Source organism: Melopsittacus undulatus, chromosome 5 (assembly GCF_012275295.1).
Source record: "Melopsittacus undulatus isolate bMelUnd1 chromosome 5, bMelUnd1.mat.Z, whole genome shotgun sequence".
Classification (NCBI taxonomy): Eukaryota; Metazoa; Chordata; class Aves; order Psittaciformes; family Psittaculidae; genus Melopsittacus; species Melopsittacus undulatus.
Genome location: NC_047531.1, coordinates 30,143,364 through 30,168,154, shown reverse-complemented (window position 1 = coordinate 30,168,154; position 24,791 = coordinate 30,143,364). Strand labels below are relative to the sequence as shown.

The following is a 24,791-nucleotide window of genomic DNA, read 5'->3' as shown; positions in this document are numbered from 1 at the left end:
AAAGGCTGAGAGCTTTCTGTGATTAACTCAGTCTGGAATACGATCCAAATCTGTTCAAATCTAAGGGAAAAAATAGGAACCTGGATGTACTTTAATGAAACATTACCAGATGGCCTGTATATAGTGCACAGATTTTTGTCAGCCTTTGGTCTGAGTGAAACTCAAATGTGGAAAGTGGAAAATCTACAATTTGCATGGTTCTATATTTTCTAGGTAGAGAAATACATTAGAAATGATCCTTAAACTGTACATCCAAACCTTATTTGGAAATATTCTTATTTAACAGTTGTTTCACAAAGATGCAATGATTTGGACTGTCCAGTGGTGACAACAGCCCATTGAGCATTACAAAACCACAGGAGGTCCGTAGGAAAGTCAAAGCTAAACTTCAGTGCAGGGGAAGTGGAATCCACGTTCAGGGCAACTTTAAGACATCTCAGCTGTCTGAACTGTTTATAAAGCAGCAATCTACTCGCTATAAGTTATCCTAAATGGCATATATCATTGACTTATTTATTTTTAAATGAATAATTACAAAACTATGTCCATGGGAAGTTAAGCGCATGCTCCCAGCTAAGCAGTCTGTCACATGTAGCATATGCAGGGTGATTAATCCACAGACAAAGGCAGTAATTGCAAGTTCTGTACCTTTAGGTAGTTGTAACAGGGCTGCTATCTGGGCATTAGCTCTCTTTTAGCAGAGAGGCCCTAAAGATACAAGTAGTAAATTAAGCGCAATGTTTCCATGGCTAAAGTTCAGATTAATAGATAGTTTCACTACCTTAAATAAACACTTCCCCTCCACACCACCCCCCCCCCAACATTGCCAGCCATAACTCTTAAAGTAGTTGTAAATAAAATTAAGGCCCTGAGCACTCCTTATTTTGTTCAAGTACAAGATCTATAAACTAAGCCAGCCTGCTATCCTTCACTTGGCTTTACTTTGCTTCCAAACAGTTTTTTTTTCCCTAAGAGTAAAAACACCCATAGTGAGATTTTGACTGTCTTTAATTTAAAGATTGTATTACAGAAAAGTTTAAGTAAGGAATCCTTATAAGGATTAACTCTTGACATAATATACTGCCAAGATACAGTGTAGCTGCAAGGGCTCTATGTGAACCTTCATATAAGTCGTTTTCTTACATACACAGTCGCTGAACAACAAAAATGGTATTTACCATTTGTAGGAGAAGACAGTGGTATTTAAACAGTCCTTTCACCAGTGTGTTCTGGTTTTCCCAAATTAGAAACACGCCGTATTAAAACTGTAAAATCCTATTATACAGAAAGTTGAGAGAGATGAATTTTCTAAAGATTGCAACTGATGAAAGATTCAAATGAAAACTGAAGAGTGTCAATCATGTAGAATGGTTTCTCTTTTACTGGCAGGTCAAATATACTAGAAACGTACAAATATTTTTGATAACCTAATTCCAGATGAACTCAAAACACTGAAGTAACATACACAGGCTAAGAGAATTCAATACTGTTCCAAGGCACTTACTGAATCTCCGTGACTAGATGAAAACCAGAACAAATTAGGTCTGACAATTAAACAGTATATAATATAAAAATAACCTTTTGCTTACAATTTACAAAATGTATTACAATCTTTATCTCTGCTAACCTGCAATTCCGGCTGTGTGTGTCCAGCAAGTTTGGTAAAAAACCCCAGAAACTATTTTCTAAAACTTCAGGGCAAATAATTTACAAATAAGGTACACAAAAAATTTAGCTCATGCAGAGATTTCTTACATCTTCTGTTAATATTTTATGATTGCAACTTTATCAAATTATATACTTACTTGCCCTGTACATATACAAAATAATGCATACATGGTAATCAAACGTTAGCAAAAAGTAGTCCATAAACACAATCTGTCCAAAGTATTACTATATTAACATATGTCTACAAGCAGCGTGTAACAGGGTTAAAAGACATTAAGGCAATAATACTTGAAGTTACAAAATAAATCATATGTAATACTTTCTCCTAAGTGTAATAAGGCAGGTAGATGGCCCCAGCAAAAAAGTTAAGCTGTAATACTGGAATCCACTGTTGTGAACAATGTTTAAGGTTTTGCATGGGATGTACTGTAAGGGTGTACCATTTGGTAGTTAGATCTACACTGCTCTGTGTTAGTTGCCCCCCAAAAAAGTGGAATACTATTTTTTTCTAGTTCCCAGTGGCACTTGCATTTTCCAGTATAATTTATTGATAGTATGTTATGTCCATTGGTTCTTGGATCATGTCCATTCTGAAGGTGGCTCTCTTGGTCCTCTGGGCTTTCCACAGCGGTTACCAAAACCTAAGGAAAGAAATGTATTTAATACTTCTGTTCACTCAGACAATGCAGTCTCACATATGCTGGCAGCAGTCAAAAGGATTACTATAAGAGATGTCCCAGTTCTTACAGAGGAGGTTTATTCTCAGACCTGGAAAAGTACTCTGTCATATTAAGAGTCCTAAAGGCACTATGGCCATCTGAGATCCAAACATGAAGAATTTGTACATATAATTCACTATTTAAACCTCACTTTGACAGTATTTTTCAGTAAATACAGTATTATGGCCTCTGTTTTCATTTACCAACTTATTTTCCTTCCCTCCTTGCACACCAAAGCAGTTTTCTCAGGTATTATTTCTGAAAGTTTTCAGTGCTCTACAGAAATCACATCCCATTTGTCTAATTCTCTGTTTGATACATTCTAAACAAAGTGAACAATGGCTGAATTGCTCAATCTTAGATTGAGCTCTTTCAGCAGTGCTGAAGAGACAAGGCAGGCTTTTTTGGCTGGGTTCTCAGTGAGTTGGAAGGAGACAGTAGTAGCAGCTATCAGTAGTAGAAGCTACCCAAACTAGTACTGTTAATAAGTCTCTGTTTAAATCATCTACTGATTATGCTTTGAATGAATTGTAATTACCAATATCTGTTACTTCTGCAGAACATTCTGAAATTTGACCTCTTGTATCAGTGGAACCAGAAAAAGAAATCTGAGGTAAAACGTCAGTTGGTGTCTTGTTGCTTCTTTCAGGACGATCTGGAAAACACACACATCCCCCTTACTGTAACATTCACTGAGTCAGCACTATGTGAATGCTATTTTTCATTACAGCTCAGTCCAGAACACAACTAGCATCAAATGTTATTTACAAGAATAAAGATTTAAAAGCCAATTTCTAGTTTCTTAAAAAACATTACTTCAAAATTGCTTACAAAGCAGATGTTCAACGCCAGCGACACATCCCTGTTTGTCAAATACAGATTATTATGTTTCTAGAAGCTTTTCATGGATATTTAAAATCCCATGTAGCACGTATCTATAGCAAGAGCTCACAGTACCATTTAATACACTGATATAAATGCATTTGTTCATGTCCTATCTAAACTAAGGATTAAGACAACACAAGAAGTTGTTATGTTTTGCATTACTCATATCATCACCTGATCAGCAAATCCGTAATATTTCTGAACACTGATGACCTTAATGGATCACAAAGATATAGTTCAATACATGTAAGAGTCATGTCTGCCAAAAATTAGGATTTTTGCACATTTTCTGATTGAGAAAATAATTCTTGTGGTATTCAGAAGTGTTTTGGAGGTTTAATTGATTTATGACTGTAAACTGTGGTATTTTGGAGGATCCAAATCTCTTGCCATTCTACCCATTATCTTCTTTACTATGAAGTGTTCCTGTCTATGGCAGGGGGGTTGGAACTAGATGATCCTAAGGTCCTTTCCAACCCAAACTATTCTATGGTTCTATGATTCTAATGCACAGCTCCAAATAGATTGTAAAAGCCCATCCAAGTGTACACAGAAGACACATGGCAGAAGTAAGCTTACAGCTGAAGGAGGCGGCTGCAAACATCAGGTGACAGTCTGCTCTTCTTACTGAAGCCTTTTCAGACTATCAAAGACTTGGGTAAATACGCAACATACACACAGGCACACATATATCACTGCTGAACTTATCTGAGGTTTACTTCTGTCTTTATATTAAAGATGTTTATTCAGCAAGCTTTACAATTTCTGTTGCAATAACATCAGAATGTTCTAATTAAGCGGAAAAAATATTGTTATTAACATATGCATTTAAATTTAGTCTTTTTGGTCTTCAATGTTTTAGTGTACCCAAAGTTTACCATTAATTTTTAAATCAGACTTGTAACTTGCTTCCTTATAAACCTTGGAAGCTTTAAAAACAGAAGACCTTTTCAGAAATGCCAGGTTTTTGGCAATGCGCTCAGACATCCTCAGAGCAAAAGCTAAGCTCAGGGTAAGTTTTGCTCAGTAGGAAAAATGCATTTTTGGGGGGGAAAAACATGCCAACCCAAAAACCACCAAGCAAACAAACAAACACACACTTTCCCATCACTTACCAGGTAGTACTGGAGAAGTCATTTTCAAACCCTGTTAATGAGAAACATTTAAAATCATTCTCTAAAATCTTTCCAAAATACAAAAAGAACAGCAAAAATTGAAGAGGATGAAAACATCTTCAAAAAATATACAACACCCATGGATACATCTACATGCTCCTACATTGCTGACCTGCTGTAACTGTCAAAAATGTTCCAGCAGGTAATACAGATTTCGCTACCAGAACCTTACTTAATGAAAGGTTAATTGTCACATTACAAATTATTTGTAAGATGAGGTAGATCAGTTCTTATGCTAAATTTATAGTCCCTGAAAATTCACACCTATCTTTTTTGTCACATTTTTAAGTGGTGTCTAAAGGCAACTGTAAAATGTATTGGAGGTGCCTGAAAAAGACAGACATGACTGTAAAGAGGACTTAATGCGCTTTTAAGTTTTAACAGCTCTTTATGCTGGATGACTTTGAGACATTAATAGACTGATGTGAAAAGGAAAATCTGGTGGGCAGAAAGCAGTTTGTTTAAAATAAATATGGATATAAAGAAAAACTTAAGGAGGCAGTGACAGAGGTTGCCAATAGAGGATATGAAGTCTCCATCTCTGGAGGTTTTCAAGACCCAATGGATAAAGCCCTGAGCAGCCTGGCTCAAGTCCCTGCTTCATGCCACAGGTTGAGGCTGCAATTCTCCAGCTTGAATTATCCTCTGATTAATTAAGGCCAGACAGCAAACTCCAGAAAAGCAGCATATCTACACTCTTAAAGCCATAATATAAGGTAGGTGTATTAAGAATTACTTTTAAAAGTATTGCTGAACCTGGAAAACCAGATAGTTTTTTTGGAAAGAAAATATGCTCTTAACACAGCTCAGCAGCTCAGGCAGAGAAAACTGGCCAGTTGTAGATAACCAACAGCTGTAGCTTTTCACAGTTATGTATTTTGCTTTTTGCTGTAGTTTCCAACCAAATGAGAAATGACTGATTAGTACAGACTTGTCTCCTGTACTTACTGTAGGGGCTGTCTGCTCAGGGAGATGCTGATCATGTAATACACTCCACTCAGACTGTGCAATCAGAACCGGCCTTGGCAAGGGTGTGCCTAGGAAAAATTAAATCAAACTCAACATACTCGAGTTCTCTCCATGATGAGGCATTAGAACACAGCATTAGAAATATACTATAAAGCAACTTCTGAAAGTTAAATGCTTGTAAAAACACAACTTTCTTCACGCAGGGTGTTCAAGGAAAGGGAAAACTGCACAACGTAATTCAAAGCACAAGACTGCGGTGTCTGCATTGTGGATGTTCATTTCCTTCCTTTGGGGGGTCCTAAACAGAAAAAGAAGCAGCTTCTTTTTCAAGGATGTTTTTAAAATTGTATTACGCCAGCTGGGCGAGGACAGCAGACCTGAGAAAGACACACTAAGTAAACACAACACCCCAGTCAGGACAGCCGTACCTGAACTTTCCTGACATCATGCAAAAACACATTCAAAATTGAAGTGGTTTTAGTGATTCCAGTTCCAAAGAGATTCTCACACCACACCACACCCCCCCCCCGAAGAAAAAGCTCAATTTCTTGTGTTTTCCCAGAGAAGCAGCAAGTTCATAATATCAACAGAAAGGATCACTGTGATACCTATGCTATGTTTGCAAGCCTTCAATGTTTTCACACTAAAAATAACCATATTAAGTTAAATTAAATTAAATGGATCATATTTGTTCAAAAACTTTTGAAAGCTTCACAAAGTGACATTAAACAAAAGCCTCAGTAAATAACTGTCACACTTAAGCTTTTTGGAAGATACCAAACATCAACCCAATTTATCACTTCAATTAATCTTTTGGTATTCTGCCATTAGCAGTTTCATGAATTAAATATGAAGATACAAGCACACAATGTCTGGAAGTTCTCTCTTTCGGCTGATGAAGGCAAAGAGTAAACTATGTTAACTTAATCAAACTGGGCTTGTTCACTAGATGCAGTGCAGTATGAAATTTCATCTTTCCTTTGCCAAAGTATGGAGAACCAGATAAGCACTGTGTTTTCCCATTCCCTACCTGGGGGCAGTAGGAAATAGATAGCTGGGGAATCCCCTACCTGTAATGCATTTCTCAACTGTATCTCATTTCTGTACCCTTCAGATTGAAAATCAGCTCCACTAAAATCAATATTGAAGTCTCCAATATACTTAAATATCACATAACAGCATGCTTAGTCAGAAAGGGGGAAATAATTTAAGTCTTTAAGGCCTTATGAAAGCTAAACCTCAAAATAAGTCATTACATATGCTAGATTTTGTTCCAGTTTAAAATCTGCTATATAACACAAGATTAACCAAGAAGCAGGGACATTCAAATACAATACCGAAATGCATTTCACACTATCTCCAATTACCACAAAACATTAAGGACTCACTCTGTTCACTTGCTAATACAAATGATTCTGGTGTTCTTTCTGGGAGCGGGGGAGAGGAATCTTCACTAGCATCAGCATCTAAATCAAACATAACATTCAGGTAAGTTAAATACACTGAAATTTTCCTCCTAGAGTTTAAGAATTTGATCTTTTGATACATAAGATCATCATAAACTTGGTATTAATTTTAAAGCAAAAGGAAAGTTTGCTCTAAATATTATTAAACACTTTGGTTTACCAAGCTACCATTATCTTCACATTAGGGGAGTTGGATCAGTTTGTGTTTTAGGGCACAAAAAAAGTAAAATACATTTTCAGTCTAAATAATTTGGAGGGAAAACCCCCAAACCCTCAGCAACAATGAATACTTCTGCTTCATTCTTTCAGAAACAGAAGACAAGCAGAATTAACAGTCTGCACTGCAGCAGTACCATTTGCTTCTTGAACAAGTAACTTGCCAAGAACTGTAACCATAGTAGTTACTGTAATTTCACTGCAGTTCATTACGGGTCAATTTGCAGCCACTGCAAGTGAGATACACTCACTGCAGCACATTGGCTTCTCGAACTCTTCTGCAGATACTGGTAACTTAACACAGCTGGTGCCTACCAGCTGAGATACTGATGAAGCTCCCTAACCATGGTAAGAAGTGTGTTGACAATATGTATGAGCTCTTCAGCTGTGCTGGAGACAATAACTTACTGCTGATGAACAGTGATTTGCATTTTTTCTTATGTGGCTCTAACCATCCTTCCTTCCAAAGTCAATACAGCAAAGCTAGATTGCACAATGCAAGCACATTAAGCAACACTGCTTTACAAGACTGCACTGTAGTAAGTGCTATGGAAGCTCCATAAGCACTACTCTAAATCCCCAAGTCTCAGTCTTGCTTCCCAAGTTCATCTTAGGCTGGCTTCCACACTACTGATAAAGCTAGTGTAACAGTCTAGTGTGATGTTTACTAGGCAGAAGAGTAAATAGGAGTCAGAGGAGATGGCTGATCTTGGTGCCAGTAACATAGCATATCCCCAGTCTGTTCCATCTCTGTTCTCAGGACTGTGCTAACACAACCTGTTCTGGCAGCAAAAGCCCCACTCCAGCCTGCTAAGGAACTTTAAGTACAAATGAAAGGTTTAAAACACTTCAAAGTAGCTGCTGCTATAAGAAATCTCACCTAAGAACTGTATTCTACACAGGATACATAAAAAGATGGAAGACATTTCAGCTAATGAAGCCATGAAGCTTGCCCTGCTAACATGCCAACAGCAGGGAAAGGAACTCCATCATGTTTTATGTCATTGTGTTCAAAGTGACTTCTCTGAGACCTGCCTCATCTCAAATTTACTATGCAGCATAAGAAAACCTTTTATTGAAACAGTCTCTATAAAACCAACAGTCATTATGGAGTATGCACCAACTGCAAGTGAGTTTTCTGGGGTTTGTTTTGGTGTTGTGGTTTTGTTGTTGCTGGTTTGTTCTATTTTTGGGTTTTTTTTTTAACCTCAAGGTACAATTACTTTTCAGTTAATTTGAATCAAAAAAGGATGTAATTATGCGGTAAGATCATGCACACCAACAGTTATGGGTTAAGCAACTTCATTGATGATTACACCCACATCCCCAGCTTCAGCCAGGAGAGTACTGAACAAGCATGAAAATGAAAAAGCCACTGTAAAACACAGTTTAGAATCACCAGTACAAAGTGTTCTAAACCTATATTGTCAAGTCCAAGATGGATTAGAAGACCTGCAGCATGAATATAAAATGGGAACAGTACACTAGTGTGCAAAGAGGAACAGAGACGCCCTTGATAAGGGATAAATTAGAAAAATTTAAAGATTTTAAGCCATTCCTGTGAAATCAGCAACTTCCCAGCAGCTCAAAGGCTGTACTGTGATTTCAGGATGTTTCTGATATGCAGTTACATGAAACAGTTCTTGAGTGACATTTCTCCCATTCTTTATAATGTTTTTGACATATTTTATTTGCATATTCTTACAGCATCCACACAGAGATGTGCAGAGAGGTAACAATTTTCAAACCATGACAAACAGTGATTGCCTTGGAAAAGAAGGGAAAAAAACTGGCTAAAAGCAGTGTTGGAGAAATACTCCAGCACAAAAACCTACCAAAACCAAACCTAAGGAGGACCATCTGGTATAAACATTGGAATAACTATAACATACAGGGTTTGTCTCCTGTGCAGAGCTTTTTTTGATGTGTCACAGGGTTAAAAGCATATACATACATGCAAGTATTGCTTTGAGTGTCTACATAGTATCACAAAATCTATAGAACCAGATTGGTTTTAAACTGCAAAATAGTTCACATTTCTGAATATACAATTTTTTGGTGAAAACTGAGTTCACAAAAGCAAATGTATTCAATTCAGCTGATTCTGCATCTTGCATCACACACAGAGCTTGATTCCACCTCAGGAAGTCATGCAGCCTGCAAGCACTCTTGAAGCAAGGCTGTCACTGTAAGGAGCTCCCAACACAAGAGTCTGATATAAATATAGCAGCTCATGTTCTCCTTTCTGCTCTGCAGCCTTACTATGTGCCTCACTGGACTTTTCACAGGCCTGATTTGTTCTCCCCTGCTATATCCTCCCATCTGACCTGAGTGTGCCAGCCTGACTGAAATCTGAATCTGCACGTTTTAGGACCCTTCTGCCTCCGATAAATGATGTTGTAGCTTTCTGCAGAAACAGCCTTGGAAACTTGCCTTGCTCAAAAAATTCCCCAATGCAGGAAAGGGTTAAAAGTGACTGAATAATTTTCAAAGCACTACTGAAGCAGAACTTGGATTTGTAGATGAACAGCAATGTTCATCTCCCCCCACCATGTACAGAAAGAGAGGAAAGCAGGACTAAATATTTATAATGCTGTTAAAATGCAGGAGACAAGTCATGAGCAACTTCAAAGACTGATACAGTGAAGGAGGTTGCATTTTTATGACCAGCACATCAACCAGCAATCATGTCTTTGATGTGGTTTTGGACAAGCCTGTTTAAAAAACTTCAACTATCCAAAATTGCCATTATTATAGATGCTTCCATGAAATCACATGTGAAGAAAAAAAATGTACCAGTCAACAACACAGAAACCTGAAATTAAGAATGTGTTCATATCCCACAATAAAGCTTTTGAAGCAGCTTATCAAGGTCTGTAGTAGCTCTTGTTACAGACATAGCTTACATGCAAACCAAAAACTGGAAGGAAAGGAGTTGCCCCCTCTCTGAAGCTGCCACATCGCACTGTTTAAATTCACTTTTAGGTAATGGCATTGTAAAGCAATTTATGCTGTCCAACTCTACAACTGCAACCAGGTTATGGAGTACCACTTTTGAACCACAATAAAACCTACCTTTGCCATCTTCAGAACATGTTACAGCTGTTAAGTCTTGCCTAGCAATAGACATTGGCAATACTTTTCTGGCACAAATGTTTTCTGTATTAGTGGCAGCAGAAACTGTGGCACTTGCGGTTGAAACGTTAGATGCACTTTTGCTCATGGCTCCATCAAAGTTCATCTCATCTGTGTCAGAATCATCTGAATGAAGAGGATTAGTAAAACAGAGGGGTGCTCGAACAGAAATAGTGGGGTGGTCAAGATTACCACTTGAAGGATGTTCAACCGTGGTGCTGGATACCAGAGAGAGAGTTTTAACACCATGACATAACATGTCTGAAGACGTGTCTTCAGACACTGGCGTACGCAGTGCATTTTCAGGCCCATGCAATGACCATGTGGCATGCCCCTTTTCTGTCAGAGGCAGACGATCTGGTCTTGGTGGAGTATCAGAAGCCTGCTGACTCTGCAGGCTTTCTGGTGAAGGTATTAAGGCTGTGTTAGACTGCGGCAAGCTGCATTCCATACATGAGTTTTGAGAAACATCTACAAATGAATCCCCTGAAATCTGCTCTTGTGGCTTAAAGCTCTTATCAATTACACAGGATGACACAGGCTTCATTTTAATTGCATGTCCCCTGTTCAACAGAGAGTTCCCATCAAAGCTTCGTGGCCCTTCCTGGAGAGGTACCTTCTTGATCTCAAAACTTAAATTGCGCTCCAGCCTTTTCTCTGCACGTTCACTGGGTTCATTCTTCCCTGAATGTTCTATTGACTTATTATAATTCTCGTTGAGGTCTGTTGAGTGCTCTGACGAAACCATGTGCAAAACTGGCTTTGGATGGTATCTGTCATTGTCCTGCCACACGGTAGTGACTGTCGGATAAGCTGATGGGGGAGACGGTGTTAAGATTGGTGGTACTGGCTGAGGCTCTGGAGGCTGCAAGATTTCTTCTTTAGCATCTCCTTCTACAAGGCAACTGCGGAAATACCAAAACAGTTGTTTTAAGTTTTCTGTGTTTTGACAATATTTTGGATATCTATCCATCTATCTCTGCAGCAGTAATGCTTTCATGCCAATTCTAAACTCTAGGCAGCACTTCCACTGCATACAGATGATGATTATAGAATATGACTAATGGGGTAGGAAAGAACTAAGTCAACACACTGAAAACTTCTCTCAGAATATCACAAAGAAATGCATTCAAGCCACATCTAACCCTCACTGATAGTTCAAAGATTGCTCACATCCTTTCTCAGAAGCATTTTTTCAAAGACTGTAAGGAAGGCCCTCTTGTGGCAGGATTTCAGTACTTTCTGCTTTCTTCCTTAAGAAGTGGCTCAGAGGAACTCAACAATTGGAGTTCAGTTTGCAATAAGGCCAAGAAAAAAATTCTTAAAAAAAAAAATAACCCCCAAACCACCTTACAGCTTAACACCAAATATATTCCTTTATTTTTATTTTTTTGCACATGTCTGGGAGGATTTAATTTTTGTATCTGTATGTTTCATAGTTTCCTCATAGTTGCAGGGTTAATGATGCTGACCAAATTTAGCTGAGATGAACTGAACACTGTATAAAACCCATTCACTGTAGAACATATGATTCAAGTTACAGTGCACAGTAGTGAGACCACAGCACTTATTGTTACAGTTCCTCTTCAGCTACTCAAAAAGAGAAGCTCTTCAAGCATACGGTCAATTTATTTCAGATTAGGTATAGAATATTTGACTACAAACATTCTGCACAACTAAGGTCTTGTCTGCAAACAGGAATTGGGCATTTTCATCCTGAGCTGTTAAAACTATTTCATGATGTAAGACCAGTAACAGAGGTAACCAAGGTGCAAACCAAATGTGTGACAAGAACAGAAATACAATTAAATAATTTAAAGAAATGACACTTTCAACCCAGTCAGATAAATCAAAGCACAGTGGAGTACAGTTTGCAAAGGAGTGTGACTGGCCACATGCCTGAGCCAAGAAACCAGTCCGTTTTTATGTACAAGGCTCAGATCGCTTCTTGCTGTTTCCACAGGTGCCCTTCTGGGACACCAAGAAGGTGCTGGGCCTCAGATTGCTTCTCTCACTCCTCTCCCTGCACTCGTATATTGTTATTTTGCTTTACATTAAGATAGCAGGAATACAAAGCACATCACAAAACAATCTAATCAAAAGTGATTTGGGAACTCTTTTGCCCTCTGGATGTTCACGGAAAATGAGCAAGCTTGAGAACACGCTGCTTGCTTGAATTAGTTAGTAAAGATAAGGGGAAAAGGAAAACAGTAACTCTTGCTCCAACTTAATACCCACTAAGAAAGAAAGGAGAATTTCCCTTGTCTTGGAGGAGGGATAAGACAGTGCAAGTGTTTGCTTACACACACGTTTACATGCCCCCTTACCAGCAGTGATGCTCATCAGTCATCTCCACTGAATCTTTCTAGTGAAAATGAAGCTTTCCTCTTTTTGACCCATTTTCCTGACCCAGAGTTACACATGCAATCAGCAAAAATAATTACTTATCTGGTACAGATATACCATGAAGCACTGCAATTAGCTGAACAAGTTAGCATTAAACTAGATATGACAAAAATGGCCCAAAATGCATTAAGTTCTTCCCTGATCATTGTTTAATTAAATCACCCTCCCATATGATCAACTAAGTAAACAGAATCCCACATGTATACAAATAGCCCCCTTATAGGTATGCTTAGAAGGGATGATGCAGGAAATACTGCACAAGGCAGCAACCCAAAAGTTGCTTAAATCATCACACACAGCTGAACAGAGCTGTTGAAAATGTTCCCCATCAGATATGAAGTTAAATTTCATTCTTTCACTCTTAAATGAGAGCATAAAGCGATCAAATGAAAAATTCTTTGTCAAAATCATTCTCTGCCTTATCAATACTGAAGAAAGTCCATCCTCAGAAAATGAGATGCCTGAAGAGCATTTTGATGTATTTTATTTTAAAAGGAAATAGATGCCACCCAGGATTTCCCGGTTTTCTCTCAACATGTAGCAATTTTTCCATTTTACTGACATCACAATATTATTATTTCCACATGTTCTGCCTTGCAAATGATGTTTTTGTTTCTTTTCACAAAGCAGAAATATTGGGCTCTGTATACATTTAAGAGGTCTTTGTTTTGCAGTAGCTTTTTCTGTAACTATTGCCAGAAAATCCTAGGCTTTTTGGGCTGCTGCATAATGCTTTCTTTGGGCACTTCCTTCGACAGCTGTGCTTCATAGACACTTCTGCCCCCAGAGACAGAAAATTATCTGACGATGAACTACTAATATTATTACAAACAACAGGAGACCATACAGTAAAACCAGCTTGATTTAGATTACCAGGAAGCCAATAGAAAGCTCATGAATGAGGATATGAGATGGGACAGGAGGCAGTGAATAAAAGAATGCCAAATCATTCGAGAAAGAGATGTAAGCTTTCCTGTATTAGATGTTTAAATTACCCCTGCATTTTATATATATATATATATATATATATATATATATATATATGCACACACACAGAGTAAAAGCATGTGTTTCTCAAGTATATCTGTAAAATCACTCTCTGAATAAAAACATGGAAAGCCTGATTGTAACTCAGCCTTCAAGTGTCTCTTACATACAGTTGCTATTGATTATCTTGTAATTCCACTATTCCACTACCTCAGCACCTCCTCATATGTAACTGCATACAGAATTTCCCAAGGTGATCAAGGCAGTTTTTTCATATGCTTTTATTGCCACACAATCTGAGCAATGTGCTTACACGTGTAAGAGAGTAAGCCAAAGACCTCAAAATAATGACTTCTCACCTGTCAGATAAACCATGGATTAGGTAGTATTTTTTCATAACTTATCATAATAAAAAAATCATAATTTGTTAAAATTACAATAATTTGTCAAAAAAAAGCCATTCCACCAAAACTATCAATATGGCAAAAAACACAACAAAAACCCCAAACCCAAAGTGACAGCTATACTATTTTTGCCTTTTCTACAATGTGTTCTATTTTTTCAATGTTTGAAAATCTAAGCCTTTCTAGCTTTAATGGAAAAGAGCGATATTATTAAAACAGGGCACCATGGGTTCAGATTTAAGTGAAACTTGGCCAGTGTTCAAAAGAGAACAAGCCCGTTAAGTAATCCATGGTTATTCTACACAGCATACTGTAGGGTTTTCTTTTTAAATAAAAGAGTGATGCCAAGGTTGTGGAATACAGCTGCTATGATCAACCAAAAATGGATACCAAGCTCTACAGCCTCTCTCATAATTAAAATAGGAAAATTAAACTCCATGTAAGCAGGCTGAAGCTACACAACCACATTATTCTACTTAAGGATTAAATCACTGCCATCCACATGGAAGAAAAGCTGCTGTTCAATGAAGCTGTCACAAGCTATATTTTTATATAAATTATCCGTAGTATAAGGAATGCATAAAAGTAACCATCTGGTGAATCTTTCTGGTAAAATTTAGTTACATGAGGCTTTATGGGTTTTTTTAATTGCAACATACAAATCAGAGACTGCTAAGAAGGAACACCAGTCAATGGTTTTTATCTTAGCTTTGCAGAAGATGCAAAGAGAGCGTCCTGCAGGGCTTGAAATGAAGCAGAAATGCACATAACCCTTGAAATGCATTTTAATGTTATGAGATTGAAGTCCAAGCATCATCTGAAGAAATGTTTAACTGCTGCAGTATTTCACCTTTTTCTCTTCAGACAATAGCACGTGGCTCTCCATTATACTGCACACAAAAAAGCTGTTACCATGTCTTTTATGTCTCATTTTCCCCATTCTTTTACATTGCATTTGCACTTGGAAAGGAAAAGAATTTTCTTTAACCAACCTGATTAAAATAAATCCTTTTTCCAAATATTTGAGAATTAACAAATCACACAAATATTTCAAGGACAATGCCTTAAAGGTATTAAGATCTGCCATCTGAATTCTGAAGCACCAATCTTTGCTTCTAGAGTCTAAGACTCCAGTTGTACAACCATGTAAAATAATGTACAGTCTTGAACTGTAAATTTAAAACTTCATCTTTTTACAGTCTTACATCTAATAACAATGTCAAAACTTACATATATCCTTTTCCTGCCTTAACCTGAGAATGGTTAAATGTGTTTAACAAAGAACTCTTTCCACCCCCCCAAGTCCTCCAAAGAAATTTAACACAGATACACCTTCAAGGTGACTTTCCCAAGAAGTAATCAGAAACTGCAAAGCTAAGCAATTTCCAGAGTTAGGTGCTGATGTATGCACTCATGAGCTGCTCTTGTTTACTTTCCTAATAATCAAGGAGTAATATTATTTCATTTTTTTATGTTGACATGAAATGCAGATAGACATTAAGCTAAATAACTACGTACACATATTGTACAGCAAATATGAATTACATTAAAGCATTACAAGGTGATAAACAAAGGCAATACAGTTCCAGAACCTCCACAGAACAAGCACAGCTGGATGCTTCATGGTGAGTGAATAAAAGTAAACAAAATTGCAATTTAATATTGATTTAATATCAACAGCCTAAAGATACTTGTAACTTCCAAGCAGAAAAAGACATAAAAGAAGCCTGGAAAAGTACAAACAGATGTTATACTTTGTAGCGCTTATTCCCCAAGACACTCCCAGGCCAATGCAAGTACTGAAAAGATTAGTTATCCCTCCCTGAGTAAGCTTCCTATCTTACATTGTGTAAGTCTGTAGTAGCATCGCATCCTTACTAAGACATGAGAGTTAACCTGATACTGGCTAAACTTTAACAAGAAATCTACAAGTTTAAAAACAATACAGAGATGACCTCTCCCACCATCCTGTCACACAAAAGAGAAGAGACAGGTGAGCAAGCCACCTTTAGAGAAAAATTCTACAATGCACTGCGTAAACAGCCACTGAAAAGTGCCATAGAGGAGATGTCACCATCCATTCCAAGCAGCTTCGGGGCATCAGAAAACAACTATCAGGAATAGTAAAGCATTACTATCTAAGCAAGCATAGCTTGGTCTGATAGCTTGTCTGAAGACAAGCACCCTGAGGTCAAGAGATGTAAACCAATTCTCCTCCTGCTCAGTCAGGATCATCTCAGGCAGATTCATCTAAAACCATGCTGACACACACATGCAGCCCTATAGGCTTTATTAAAAAAGCACCTGTTAAACCTTCCCTTAAAAACAAATAAAGTTTCTTTACTAATTACACATTCTAGAGTCCCTAAGACCCAGCACATAAAAAGAACTGAAAAGCCTCATTGCTTTTAAAATGTCTTAGCTTTAGCAACTTGCCTGTAACTTCATCAGACAGGGCATGTACAACTCCAGTGCACATTTAGCTGGCAATCTAAAAATGTTACTGAACAAAGTATTTTAAGCAAGTTCCCAGAGGAAATTCTAAGTAAAACTAAAAATGTGGGCTAAACCAGACTGCTTCAGAGTACCTACTGAATGTGAGCTTATTGTTCAAGGCAATGACTCTTAGACACCACTTGGAAACATTCACTACAGAAAAGATGGGGACAAGTACTTAAAATAGTTGTACCAAGATATTTTTAGTCCCAGCAATATAGAGAGAAATAATAGAAGGGACATGAAAAAAAAGTCATAAGAGAATGGTCTGGGGAAAAAAAAGCTATAGGGAGCAATAAGGAGATGTATCATGTTTAACAGTTTCCTTCTCCGTGCAGGGATTAAATTAGAATCTTTCACAGATTCCACTCTTCCATCCTCCCCAGGAAAAGGATGTCAGCTCATGCCAGAACATCCACAATATGCAAAACCTGGCTCTAAGACCTGACTGAATCAGGCTGCAGACTTGTAAAACTACCTCCCCCATGAAATAAACCCATGCTCATTAGTGGGTATTGGGAGCAGATGTGACTAGCAGCAAATAAAGACTTTCCTCAGAAGCATCTTCCATGGGGAGTGTAATTAATTGTTTTCAAAAATAATGCGTCTGAAGAAGACAACCGCTTTGCTAAAAGCTTCCATTTATTCACCTCTAAGGGACCAATCTTCCTGCCAGTGCTGGCAGATAGGAAAGTATGAATTTATGGAAGCAGGGCCAAAAAGGACCAGGCTTTATAAGAAAGATTAAAAAATTTTAACTTAGAGCAACAAGAACAATGCAATGCAGATATCAGACAGAACAGATGTGTGCTGAAACATAGTTATGTATATATTATTATTACATGAATATATAAAGTTAGTTAAAACCTAGGTACATCTCAGATTGTTTCAAGGAACACTAATAAGGAAATTACCTATTGGACAGAAATCACCTCTAAGTTCAGTGACTGAGTTCCAAGAAAAGCTTGGAACTCATGAAGAACACAGGTTAACAGCCTCCTCTGCCATCACCTTTATCTACATCATTGAATATAATCACATTACCATCAATGTAAATAAGGTAAAAATTATATCACTACATAGCAAACTGCCATTTGGTTGTGAAAAGCCCCAACTCATTTCCATCTATCTTTCACTGTGGTATTCTCCTTTAACTTCTGCCTGACATATTTAATGTCAACCATAAAATAGCTACTCATATTCCCACTACCAACCTGAACTTTGCACTACTCCAGTCTGATTACATTTTAAAGCAGTAAAGTAAGTATACTTTCCTGGTATTATGGAATGTTATGGAGAAAAATTAACTGGCTGCTTGTTTCTCATAACATTCTACAACTTAAGGAAACCCCAGTGCTTACCTTAAATGTCTATTTAATTACAAGCAATGTAGCACAAGCAACATTATCTGTCAAAGTTCCCTTCCAAAAACTACTTAGGTAATATAGGCACTTACTTCAGGAGGGCTGCTGCTTTAGATCTCTATCACTCAGGTTGGGTACCCATTTTAGGCCAGTGAACTCATTAGTTCAGATTTACTTTTGGGTTCCTTAAAGTCATCTACATATTTTTAAGAACTAAAGATTTTCTTTCACCTCTGTTGAACGAAAGGATGGGTGAGACCAGCTTTTCTTTCCAATAAGAAAAGCATTTCGTTGGCACACTCTAGTCAATAGCAGTACTTGCCTGTCAGGTAACATTTTATTGAGTAAACAGATACATTTCATTATGGCTGTGCCTCTAAAAAGAGACGGTTCAGTCATCATTTGAGCCTATTTTGAAGAATGTTTTGCTACGATCACCTAGCAGAATTAGAGCACAAAGTAGATCTAATACATTTGACTACTAAAGGGGCATGCTCGTCTACTCACATGTAGTCACTACAAGGCTGGCATATTCAAAGACTTCACAAAGATATCAAAGATTGTATTTATAGACCCAATTAGAAGACTTCTATTTGTACTATGTATATTTCCATTTATAAATAGAAAAAGTAATCTTTAAAGTCTTTATAGCATCAGTGGTTTTAGTCTACTATTTATTTATGAAGCATGTCAATCTGTCAGCTTAAAATATGAAATATATTAAGACAGCTAACTACCTGCGGGTCCGTGGAGGCTTTGGTGGAGGAGAATCCTGTTTCTCAGCATCTGAAGAACTGACAGCATTCTCTGTATTATTTTCATCCTGATTAAAAGAAAAAGTTTTCATTTATGGCTGTAAAGCTGAATCACACAATACTTAAACTGAAAGGCCCAAAGGTCTCCAATGATACTTGAAAATAACACCCAGCAATATTACATTATTTTGGCTATCATACAGATCACTTTCAAAATCCTACTTAAATTCACAGTATTTATTTTATAACTTCAACTTTTTCTAACAACATTGTTTCATCTGTAATTGTAACAAAAAATTCTCAGCAGCTCATCTTTCAGGTTAGCAGTGAGCAAGCTCCCTTTTGCCCTCCAAATTATTCATATTGAAAGCATTTATTTTCCAGTCAGGGTAATAATATTCACTTGCACAACCCACTCCACTGAAGACTAATGTTCAGTGCAGTAAGGAAATGAGAATCTCAGCTACTGTAAAGTGACAAGATTTAACACAGTGTTCCCAAATACTTTTAAATCATCTCCCACTTGTGTACAAAGAAAATGTACCATGCTCAGAAAAACATGAAGGTTTTTATTTCCTTTTAGGAGGACAGTAAGAGATGTATAGATTTTATATATGCATGCATTTTAAAATACATGTATCCATCCACATTTATACATATACACGTATAACACTGTTGTGTGGTAACCCAGACAAGCAGCTAAGCACCATACAACTACTTGCTTGTTTTTCCCCCCTCCCCAGCTCCAAAGGGATAAGAGGAATGGCAAGAAAACTTGTGGGCCAAGGTAAAGTTGTTTAATAAGCAAGGGAGAGGTGGGAGAGGAGAGAAAAAAACCAAACAGAATTGATACAGAAGTAACCGTTCACCACATCCCACAGGTAGACCTCTGCCTAGCCAGCTCCTGAGCAAAAAATGGTTAATCTCACCAAACTCCCTTGTTTTCCCTCTCTAGTGCTGTGCGCAATGCTGTATGGTGTTATGGAATATCTCTCAGGTTAATTTGGGTCATCTGCCTGCTTGTTCCCCTTCGATTCTCTTGAACACCCCCCTATCTATTCACTGGGAAGGGTAGACTAAAAAACAGAAGCAGCACTGGCACTACGCACTTTTCAGCAATAGCCAGAACATTAGTGTGCCATAAGTAATGTTATGGTCACAGATCCAAAACATAGCATCCTAAGAGCAGCCATGAAGAATATTAACCCCAACACAGCCAGTACAAATACATATAAATGTATATGTGTAGAAATAAAAATAGATCATACAAGACTCTATATATAAACCATACATATCATTTCCATACACATGCCACAGCCAAAAGTCCTCTTTGGTTTTGTTGGATCTTCATATTATCTTGAATTTAGTATGTATTTTACCTAACACTTTTCTTTCAGGAGCTTCCTATGGTTCTATCACTCTTGAAAAGCAGTATTAAAGAACCACCATAAACACCCCAAATCTGTATCATATATTTCAAAGCACAATATCAGATTTATACAACATGGTCTACTATCTGCCAGCCTACCTGTTCAGGCTAGGTGACAGAAACTAACCTTCTCAGTCTTATGAAACAGAAGGGGAGTCCCCATTAATTTCTGCTTTAAATGTTGAATTTGGTAACAGTTTCAGCTTTGGAAGATAAATCATAACTAACACTTAGCAGGTTAATACTCTCACTTAAAAATTTAGATCCATTAGTTGCATGGTTTTCATTTTCGCAAGTTACCATATCACTGCCTGTTAGTGTGAAAAGTCTACTACCAAATTCTATTCCTCAGTGTATTAAGTGAAGCTTTTCCTGTGAAGAAAAAATACTGAATCTTTGGACCTTTCTTATTGCTCTTCACTAACCTCCTCCATAACTAGCTGTCCAATACAGTATTTCACAAGTATTCCAGCAGAAACACCCCATTGTTCCTGTATCAATGGCTTGTGTTTGCCCTTTCAGGCAAACTGAAAAGGGAGTTCATTGTCCTGCTGACCACTGGCTCTATCAAGTTTGGGCTTTTTCAGTGAGATTCAATTAGCACATAAAAGCCACTTAAGTTTAGATGACCAGAACTGAAGCCCCATTGCAGTCAATCAAGTTTGGCTGGTTTTCATAGAATAGTTTGGGTTGGAAGGAACCTTCAAAGTTCATCTAGTCCTAACCCCCCTGCCATAAGCAGGGACACCTTACCCTGGATGAGGCTGCTCAGAGTCCTGTCCAACCTGGCCTTAAACGTCTCTAGCAATTGGGCATCTATCACCTATCTGGGCAATCTGTTCTGGTGTTTCATCACTCTCATTGTAAGAAGTTTCTCCCATTGGTTGGCTCTCAAAGTGTACTGTGAGCTGGGATTTTATACATTATAGGTTTTAATAATTCAAAACACAAAACAAGCCTCTTTTTTTTCTAGCCAGCGATGGAATGAAACATTACCCCTGGGACATGGACATCCAAACCTCTACCAGCCTTCTCTCAAGAAGACAGAAAAGCAACTTCACCGTCTTGGCATCAAGTGACAGGTGACCATACAGACCATTTTGCTCTCAACATACACGAAAATGAGTTTCACTACCATCATTCAGGCACAGTACCATTCTGAAGGTTGGTGCCAAAGATGCTGAGGCTCACAGTATCCAACAGCATCAGCTCAGTTTCCTGCTCAATGGTTGTGCCATGACCTTCTCCACTTCCCTCAGCAAAGTAAACCACTCCCTGCTTCCTTGTGCAAAGTAAACTCTGAGTCTCCAATAAGTAGCCCTTACTATGGATAGTACCAAATGCACTGATACTTGTACTAAAAAGGCCCCCTTTAAACATAAGCACTAGCAACTGGGATTAGCAACTAATGCAACTGTACCCCGAGAACCGTGGGCATTTGCCTTGTTTCAGCACCACAGCACATCCATGTTTCGTAAGACAAATAGATATAGGTAAAGTGAGACTCCACAGAAGGAGTTCCTTCCCCTTACCACCAACTTTGCCATCCTACAACAGATCAGGAAAAAATTCCAGTTCAGTTCCACCCACATGGAAGTTCTGAAGAACAGAGTTCTTATTTATGCACTCAGTTTTCTAAGAGGTACTGGCAAGGGAAAGGGTGTGCCTGTTGGCTGTGGTGTAGACTAACGTGTCCAGAAAACAAACCAGCAGCTGCATCCCTGTCCCTCTATGTTTGTAAAGTGAAGCATTTGTGAACAGAACGTTTCCTGAGATATGCTTTTCTCTCAGGGGGAAGAAAAAGCCTATTAAAGAAGCTAACATATGTTAAAGTTTTTAAGATCTCTGTATACAGCAAGAAGCTCTTTCTAGCCGACACAGGCAGAAGTAGCTGAAAAATCACTGCCATCTTTGCTGCTAGCAATAAAATGTACAGATACACCTCACAAATGTATACAAATTGTAATGCCTGAGGCACATACACAACCACAGAGAGCTTACAAAACCAAATAACACACACACAAAATAGTACTTTTAAATTCAACCCCAGAAGGGAAGTCAGGGGTTAGCCCCAACTTTATGTACAGGGAAGGCTTCAGGTAAATATGGGTTCCAAAGCTTTCACTTCTGCATTAGGATAAAATCAGGATTAGTTCACTTTGTTCTAGTTACATTAAATCAGGAGCAAGAATTACGGAATTATTGTCACCAAACAAGAGGTTCTTCCCTACTTTGCTTAATTAGCTCAATACATTGATGTTTCTGTGAAGGCTTCATTTACTTTCAGACAACTCATTCCCCAGTAAGTGAGGATTTTTACTTTGAAGGTTGAAGATTATAAAAGTTCAAGACAGTAACCAAATGACTAAGCCATGCAGGGAAGAAAACAGTGCTCCTCCCATCTTTATGCTGCTGTAGCATTTTTCAGTGGTTATGCTCAGTTACTACTGGATCACTTCTTGGTTTTAATCATAGAAATACTGCTTGCTGAACTATCTTTTACTTGTTCTCAGTTCTGTATCACAAGACATAGAGAACAACCAGTATTTTCAGCACCTTTGAATGATAGCAACTCACACATTTCCCCTTCTGTCATATATCAAAGTAAGTGAGCTGGAAAACATGCAGAATGAATAGCACAGAGCAGAACAGAGGAAGCTCAACTGTAGAAGTGAATATAGGGTATCTCACTGGGATGACCATATCCATTGAGACGAGCAGATGGCAGTATTAAGGAAAAGCCTTCCAGACTTCCTAATCACAGCTTATTGGCATCAGTCAATACACTCTTGATTCTCTGGACAGATGCTGAATTCTCAGGCAGAACAGTTTTATAAACTCTAAGCTTAGAAAAACCAGGACAACATACATAGTTCAGGAGGGTCATCATATAGAATTAGTCTTTTAGAAACACTGATTAACAAATGTGCAATTCAGTCAATTAAGTGTTCAGTGCAGCACCCTGCTTTCTTACAGAACAGGCTTCTCATTGTAAGAAAACAGAAGCATTAACAATATGTGGCTAGACAAAAGAATAGGAGCTTTCACCAACCTTTATCACTATATGCATTAACTGCTGAACAGCTCAGGAGTTCCAATGTCCTCACTGATTTGAGGAAGCAGTTACTCAGGACAGGTGAAAATGCCCATAGGAATTTCTAGGTATTCTGTTAAATTACATATATATATATAAACCCGATATATGTGTGTGTATCTATGAAAGACTACAAATTCAAGTACTTAGAAGTGTAGATTACATCTACTCTACAACAATACAGAGTAACTCATCTTCCTGTGGTAATTCAGAGGAACAAGGAATTCTCATGGCACACACCGTGTCTTAATTCAACTTGCTAAGATGACCTAAATTGCGCTGTCATCTCCCATAGGTGGGTCTTTTCCCCATGTACTTCCTCCAATGGCTGAATCACCAATGGGAGCTGTCATTAACAGCAAATAGAGTACCACAGTTTCAGACTGAGATTTCACAGGCATTGCCTGCAATTCAAAACCTTTTGCCCATGAACTGCAACACATCATTTTCTTTTGGAACTCCCAGTGGAAATATTTAATGTCATTCAGAAGTTTTCTGTACTGGTAATGTACTAGCAAAGTCACTGCAAAGACTCCTCCAGAAATAACCTTATGGCTTCCCTTAAAAGGAATTGAGGCACTCCTATTGTCCTTATCATAAAGCTGCACGGGAACCACAGAATTATCAGTAGATAAGAAGAGAAATACTTCAGACTCAAACAATACATTCAAATGGTACAGATTAAATAAAACTTTCCAAGCACAGGCAACAAGATAAATGTGTCTGAAGACAGAGATGATTTTTAGAATGCTATAATGGCCAAAAACGTCTTTCCAAGCTGCAAAACAGCAGAGAATTTGAACAGCAAAGTCTTTTCACTTTGAATTTCCAAACCACTAATGTTTTGAATATCAACATTCTTCTTACAGCAGTCAACTCCTCCGCAGCTTCTAAAAGTGCAATCAAGCACAGCAAGAGAATCCCATCACTTCCACAGGAAGAAATGCGAAAGACACTTGAACTAGCAATGCCATATTTTGGAGAAAGTATCTTAATGCAAGTTTTTATAGTGGGATAAGGATAAAACAAGGACTTGCAGTACTGTAACATGCTTGTTACTGTCACAAGACAAAATTCAATACAAAACATTAGCAAAGAGATAGTAATCTTTCTGTTGTTTGTATTCTAATAAATTTTCCTTTTTCTATATACAGAACATCCAACTTGATGGAATTCCATCTTATTTGGACTTTCCAAGACAACCAGAGTTCACATCATGGAAGTGATCTGAAGCCTCTTAAGTAACACAAAATATTCTACTGATACAAATGTAACTGATACCAGATGATCAAGACTAAACAGGTCACACACGTTTCAAAGCTTCCAACCACAAAGCCAAATGCAGTATTTTCACAGCAGCACTAACAAAACCAATGCTGGCAAGAAACACACAGTTGTTAAACTTCAAGTACATCACAATATGATGAAGGCATTCAGTGGGGAATCGGGTTGAGTCCAAGACTCAGTTTCAATTTAATTTGATAATCTATAGAGTCCTACTATGGGGATATGGGGAAGGGGATATAGTTCTGATTATCAAATTTAGCATCTGAGTCTTCCTATCGCAAAAAATTGCTTCTGAGCAACTTTGCCTTTGACCTGAAATTTGGCTACTGTGGGGAC

The 24,791-nt window shown here is 37.9% G+C and overlaps 1 protein-coding gene across 1 annotated transcript in view; it reads right to left on the bottom strand.

Annotated features, from left to right (window-relative positions):
* Nucleotides 1-990: 990 nt before the first annotated feature.
* Nucleotides 991-24,791, bottom strand: part of PTPN12 (protein tyrosine phosphatase non-receptor type 12) — a 71,705-nt gene continuing 47,904 nt past the window's right edge. The window contains exons 12-18 of the mRNA XM_034063110.1: nt 18,628-18,713; nt 10,174-11,138; nt 6,805-6,882; nt 5,396-5,484; nt 4,388-4,418; nt 2,926-3,042; nt 991-2,309 (exon numbers count right to left, since the gene is read on the bottom strand). Coding sequence (XP_033919001.1) covers nt 2,248-2,309; nt 2,926-3,042; nt 4,388-4,418; nt 5,396-5,484; nt 6,805-6,882; nt 10,174-11,138; nt 18,628-18,713 — 1,428 coding nt within the window. The 3' untranslated portion in view covers nt 991-2,247. The remainder of the gene's footprint in view (nt 2,310-2,925; nt 3,043-4,387; nt 4,419-5,395; nt 5,485-6,804; nt 6,883-10,173; nt 11,139-18,627; nt 18,714-24,791) is intronic.